At 43.6% G+C, this 7,185-nt stretch overlaps 1 protein-coding gene across 1 annotated transcript; it reads right to left on the bottom strand.

Annotated features, from left to right (window-relative positions):
* Positions 1 to 5,233: 5,233 nt before the first annotated feature.
* Positions 5,234 to 6,157, bottom strand: LOC101998766 (olfactory receptor 1361-like). Its single transcript, XM_005350133.2, has one exon. The coding sequence runs from the start codon at positions 6,155 to 6,157 to the stop codon at positions 5,234 to 5,236; it is 924 nt and encodes a 307-aa protein (XP_005350190.1).
* Positions 6,158 to 7,185: the final 1,028 nt, after the last annotated feature.

The following is a 7,185-nucleotide window of genomic DNA, read 5'->3' on the forward strand; positions in this document are numbered from 1 at the left end:
ATTGTGGTTTGTAGGCTGGCTTTCTTTGTTCATGTTTAAAAACCACCTAGGAGTGAGTACATGTGATAACTGTCTTTCTGTGTCTGGGTTACCTCACTCAAAATAATGTTTTATAGCTCCATCCATTTTCCTGCAAAATTCAAGATGCCATTATTTTTTTCTGCTGTGTAGCACTCCATTGTGTAAATGTACCATATTTTTCTAACCCATTCTTTGATCAAGGGACATTTCCAGGTTCTAGCTATGACAAACAAATCTGCTATGACCATGGTTGAGAACATGTCCTTGTGGCGCGATTGAGCATCCTTTGGATATATACCCCAAAGTGGTATTATTGGGTCTTGAGGATAGGACCTCCTGAAACAGAAAAGATTCTGTAAAGCAAAGCACATGGTCAACAAGACACAATGACAGCCTACAGAATGGGAAAAGATCTTCACTAATCCCACAACAGACAGAGGTCTTATCTCCAAAATATACAAAGAACTCAAGAAATTGGACACCAAAAGATCACATAATCCAATAAAAATAAATGGAGTACAGACCTAAACAGAGAACTCTCAACAGAGGAATCTAAAATGGCTGAAAGACACTTAAGGAGGAAATGTTTAACATCCTTAGTCATCAGAGAAATGTAAATCAAAACAACTCTGAGATTCCATCTTACACCTGTAAGAGTGGCCAAAATCAAAAATACTAATGACAACTTATGCTGGAGAGGTTGTGGGGAAAAGGGAACACTTCTGAATGCTGGTGGGAATGCAAGCTGGTTCAATCCCTTTGGATGTCAGTGTGGCGATTTCTCAGAAAATTAGGAAAATGTAGTTTTATAGCAAGAGTGGTCCATATGAAAGGAGTGAATTCTAATGAGTATAAGATTATTGACTCTGCTCTTGTTTGATTAGTACCACATATATGTACATTTTATACAACAGCTAACTCAGTCTAGGAATTGGCTACTACGTTGCATAGTTTACATGAAGAAATGGAGGAGTGGGCAGCTAGATGATTTAGCAAAATTGCTGATCAATATTAGTGAGAGTTCAAAACAGGTTAAAGGCCTTGTTCTCCGTGTTACACATATACAGACATGGACAGGCACGCTCACACACACACAAACACAACCAAACCTAGGTGCATGAACACACACGTACACTATGTACAACACACACATACACACACAAACAAACACATGACACCACAAAACACAAACATACTTTTTCTTACATGTTGTTTGGTCTGATCAGGAATTTCTGAGCTTAAATAATCCTCCTGCCTTAACATCCAACTGGCTGGGACTATAGGCAGGTACAAAGTCCCCAGAAATGTTTATGTTATATTAGCTACTTTTTATTAAACTTTAATCTAATAAAAGGTCACTACTAAGTGCCATAGATTATAAACCTGGAGGTGGCCCTGTGGCTTTCCCACATGCTCACAGTTAGGAAGATCAATAGTCTGACAGACTGGCTGGTGGTTAGGCCTTCACTTTCTATCAGCTACTAGGAGATTTTCACCTCATTCACAGCTGTTTGCCTGCTCACCTGAGACACTGCCCAGATTCTTATATGCAGTGTTCCCACCTTTCCACATTCAGAACAGGGGGGTCGGGACATACAGGGCATAAGTGCATTCATTGTTTTTCTGTTGGAGATAAAATGTTTTACAGATGTATAAAATGCGGATTCATGTGCATCTCAGACAATCCCCAGGCTAAGACATCTCCATGGTCAGGAGGTCAGGAAAACATCTGGACTGCAATGCCCATGGAGGGAGGCAAGGCAATTACAGCTGAGAAGGGAGGAGAGTCACCCTGGGGTGATCAGAGGCCTGGCTGGGAAGGGGAAGAGAGGAGACAGGTGTCAGGAGAAATGGCCTGGCTGCAGGGACAGAACATGACATGGAAATTGATGACGTTGGTTACAGGATGCTCGTGTGGTCCAGACAGCGAGCTGACTGCTGCTGTGAGAGTGGAGCTAAGCACAGCGCTGAGATGGGAATCCAAGGTAACTTCCGGAGTGTTGCCATGGATGTAGACCAGCGTGACAACACCAGAAACAAAGACCTAGAATGAGGGCCGGGGAGATGGCTCAGTGGGTAAAGCACATGCCATGTACGTGTGAAGACCTGAGTTCAAATCCCAAGAACCCATCTAAAACTCCACACCATAGAGCACGTCTGCTATCCCCGTGCTTTTATGGTGAAGTGAGAAGCAGAACTCTGAGTGCTGTGACACCTACACTCCCAAACATACGTGGACACACACAATACATACATACACAAAATTATATTTATAAAGCTAGGATATGCTTCCAATAAATCGAGGGAAGCAGACAGATGAAAAACAGAATAATGGGTAGTTCATAAGGATCATCAAAAGATCCTCTGCCTGTAGATGCTAATGTTCCTGAAGGAAGGTAGTTTCCCGTCAAAGAAATAGAAAAAGAGACTCAATGGGATGTAAAGGCAACTTGCTCCAGTTCATTTCTTAGTTCATTTCTAAGAGCATTAAGTTTCAGTTATTCCAAATTTTCTCATGCTGTGCATTGAGAGATGGTGGACATTGGAATGGTCATTTGACAGGAATAATACTAGCATATCATTGGTTAAGCCCTAGGTGTGCAGCTTCCACAGGGCCCCAGTGCATCATAGTAGGTGATGCATGGATGCCCCTCTCTTTGATTGGCTCTTGAACTCCAGCTTTTGGATTTCAAATCCACTTCCCCTTAAAATTCATTATGGAGACAGAATGTTGCTGCCATGACTTTTTAAAAAAAGAACCTTCAGGATATATGTATTTATACATGTATGCATTTATGCAGGTAAATATGCATCTATGTATTGAGGGATATATGTGTATGTGTATCATATATGTTTACCTAAATATGTGTCTGTTATGCTGAGTGATTTCCGTGTGTCGTAGGACTGTCGGGTGTGTCTGATATACCAGTCGTGTAGAAATGTCTGTGTCACTGGGGTCTGAGACCCTGAACCTTAAAGGCTGCTTTGTCTCTGGACTCCAGCAGCAGTCAACACTCCACTACCCGGTTTCAGTAGCATCCAAGCAGCCACAGTCTGAGACACCTTCATTATACAACCACACATTCCAGGGGATAGGCACAGAACAAAGAAGAGGACCAGGATAAAATAATGACATTCTCTGTCTAGTCTCTGTGTCTGTCTCCCTCTGTGTGTCTCTCCCTGTTTCTCTTTCTGGATCTCTGTCTCTTGTGCGTTTGTGTCACTGTGTCTCTGTCTCCCCTTGTCTCTCTCTGTCTCTCTCTGTCTCTCTCTCTCTGTTTCTGAGCATTCTTTCTTTTTTTTAAAATATTTATTTTATTTATTATATATACAATATTCTATCTGTGTGTATGACTGCAGGCCAGAAGAGGGTATCAGATCCCATTACAGATGGTTGTGAGCCACCATGTGGTTGCTGGAATTGAACTCAGGACCTTTGGAAGAGCAGGCAATGCTCTTAACCTCTGAGCCATCTCTCCAGCCCTCTGAGCATTCTTTCTTTCTTTTTTTTTTAAATTTTATTTATTTATTAAGGATTTCTGCCCCCTCCCCGCTACCGCCTCCCACCCCCCTCCCCCTCCCCCTATCAAGTCCCTCTCCCTCGTCAGCTTGAAGAGCAATCAGGGTTCCCCGACCTGTGGGAAGTCCAAGGACCGCCCACCTTCATCCAGGTTCAGCAAGTTGAGCATCCAAACTGCCTAGGCTCCCCCAAAGCCAGTATGCGCAGTAGGATCAAAAACCCATTGCCACTGTTCTTGAGTTCTCAGTAGTCCTCATTGTCCGCTATGTAAGTCCGGTTTTATCCCATGCTTTTTCAGACCCAGGTTAGCTGGTCTTGGTGAATTCCCGAAAGATCATCCCCATTGTCTCAGTGTGTGGTGAAGTTTGCGTACAAATGGATGGAAATAGAAAACACTATTCTGAGTGAGGTAAGCCAGACCCAAAAAGAGGAACATGGGATGTACTCACTCATATTTGGTTTCTAGCCATAATTAAAGGACAGTGAGCTTATAATTCGCGATCCTAGAGAAGCTAAATGAGAACGTGAATCCAAAGACAAACATATAGGCATCCTCCTGAATATTAACCTTCATCAGGCGATGAAAGGAGACAGAGACAGAGACCCACATTGGAGCACTGGACAGAAATCTCAAGGTCCAAATCAGGAGCAGAAGGAGGGGGAGCATGAGCAAGGAACTCAGGACCGCGAGGGGTACACCCACACACTGAGCATTCTTTCTAACAGTCTGCAGTACTGCTCCTAACCCTCTAACCTCCTTTCTGTTCTTGTGCTTCCTCTATCCACGTTGCAGCTTTGCCTGTTTGCCTAGAGCAGAGAACCTCATGCAGGAACAAGGCACTGACATGGAGGAGTGAGAGGCTTTTCCTCCTTTTACCTTGGCCAGACGCAGAGGGACTGAATGAAGTTCTTTCTCTGTCATCCCATGTGCTCAAGTCTATGGGAGTCTGCCTGCTGTGGGGATGCCCTCTGTGGTTTTTCTCACCCTCCTTACCTGGGTGCTCTTGGCTGCTCTCAGATGTCTTCAGGAAAGTTCTGTCTCTGCTGGTGCCATGTTTGAGGCTGGATTTTGAGAAATCTACAAATGATACTGAGAAGGGAAGGGCCTTTGTCCCTAGAAGAGAACATCTAGAATGAGGCGTGTGGCTCTCTCTGGTCAAGCTTGGGTGACTGGGAGTGAATAAATTGATGCTCCATCCCTGGGGACAGTGCTTCCATGAAGATGGTGCCAAGTGTGTGCTCCCCTAGGGTGGATTTCTCAGAGGACCTAATTAAAGACACAGATGAAGTATTCACAGTCTGTATTCTGCCTGGGCACTGAAAATTAGGATCCTCAGAAAGTCAGATGTTACACAAGTGCTCATTGCTAGGGCTCTATTCTTGGTTAATTATTTATATTTAATCTTGTCTGGTAAGATGGTGCTTTCAAATACATATGATATGATATATATCACAGTATATAAATATTGTGTATCACATAGAAATACAAGATAAAATTTTGGCAAATAGGAGTAGAGGTTGGGGTTAGCATGAACTTGATGCAAAGTTTAGCAAATACATTACTAGTGATCAGCCACAAATCAATTAATTTCATCTTCATTGGTATGGCCTAAACAAAATTAGAGCCCTCTATCAAGTGTTGATCAATTACCATGGTGTCCGGGAGTCCTCTCAGCTCTTAAATCTCACATTCTAGCATCTGAGAACCATCTTCCTTAGGGCTGCTTTCATGTCACGATTCCTCAGGCTGTAGATGAAGGGATTGACCAGTGGTGTCACCACAGTGAAGATGACAGTGGCCACCGTGTCTTGTAGTGAGTATGAGGATGAAGGACGCATATAGATCCCCAGGATTGCTCCATAGAAGAGAGAGACCACAGTGAGGTGAGAGCCACATGTGGACAGGGCTTTCTTTATCCCACGGGTGGAGGGCATCTTCAGGACATTAGAGAAAATGTAAACATAGGAAACAACAATGCAAGAAAATGGTGTCAGGAATATCACTCCACCCACAGTGAAGACCATCAGGTCATTAATAAAGGTGTCAGAACAAGAGAGCTTCAGGATAGGATACGGGTCACAGAAGAAGTGGTGCACTGCATTGTGGGAACAGAAGGTGAGTCCAACCATGAGGAGAGTGTGCAAGAGAGCATGCAGGTTTGTGATGACCCATGATATGGCCACCAGGAGGACACAGAGTCTGGGGCTCATCATCAGGGTGTAGTGGAGTGGGTGACAAATGGCCACATAGCGGTCATAGGCCATCACACTCAGGAGGAAGCCGTCCATGTTGATAAATGTGATAAAGAAATAGATCTGTATCAAACACTCTGTGTAAGAGATGGACTTGCTTCCCACCATGTGATTCACCAATGCCTTGGGGACGGTGACTGAGGAAAAGCAGATGTCGACACTGGAGAGGTTAGCCAAGAAGAAGTACATGGGTGTGTGGAGATGAGGGTCACAGCTGATGGCCAGGATGATGAGGAGGTTCCCAGAGATGGTGACCATGTACATCCCTAAGAACATTCCAAAGACTACGTCGTCTTGTTCTGACTCTTCAGAGAGTCCCAGGAGGAGGAATTCTGCAACCGTGGTCTCATTATCTCCACCCATGTCTGTGAGAAGGTCAGTATCATAAGTCACTAAAATTGTTTGCCAACATTCAAGCAAAACCAGTTTCTATTTTGCAATGGTTTTCTGGTTGGTGATGAATAAATACAAATACACTTCCAATATCATAGAATCTCACAATAAATCCATAGTAAATTCACCAGTATGGTATTCTAGTTCCCACACTTTCTGAACTACATGCCTGTGTGCTAAGTTCCACATGTAAGACATTTCCTACATAATATTTACCATTGTCTCATAATTGAGAGACTAAATTTATAGATTAGGAAATTTAAGATTAGACCATTTAACCACATTCACTGAGACAATGGAATAAAAATTCAAGACAAAAATCTTAGTGTCTTTTTCTTTAGTCGGCATGTTAATACCTTTCATCTATGGAAATTTTAACCAAGGAGCAAGTGCTGTGTCCGGTCTCTATGCTGTATTCCCAAGTTTCTGGCTCTTTCCTTTTCTCGGAGAGCTGGAAAGGTGTGTAGCCTCTGAGAGATCTACCTGGTGGCTGTCTTGGTGTCATACCTGTCACTCTCCTCCTGCAAGGGCTTCATTGTGAGCATTGCCCACCTGCTCACTGCATTGCAGAGAAAGAAAGCCTGCTGCAAGCATAGCAGAGTGTTTTCCTGGGAGGCAAAACAATTACGGAATAATAAGGAGCGATCTAATGCAGTTTGTCCCAAAGGCAAGGCTGGCCTGAAGAACCCTCTGTGGACAGGGGGAGGCCACTTGAGACATTTGGGCTGCAGTGCTCCTGGAGAATCCAAGCTGTTTGCACAGGAAAGTAGAGTATTGCTCGCCTAGCTGAACAAAGCTACACAAAGGGGCAGAGCCACCGTGTCAATAGTTCTCAACCTGCGCACCATGACCCCTTGGACGTCGCAAGTCACATATTCTGCATGCCAGATATTTACCTTACAATTCATTACACTGCAAAATTACAGTTATGAAATAGAAATGAAAATAATTTTAGGGCTGGGGCTCACTACAACATCAGGAACTGTATTAAAGGGTGA

This window comes from Microtus ochrogaster, chromosome 7, assembly GCF_000317375.1.
Source record: "Microtus ochrogaster isolate Prairie Vole_2 chromosome 7, MicOch1.0, whole genome shotgun sequence".
In the NCBI taxonomy this organism is placed as follows: Eukaryota; Metazoa; Chordata; class Mammalia; order Rodentia; family Cricetidae; genus Microtus; species Microtus ochrogaster.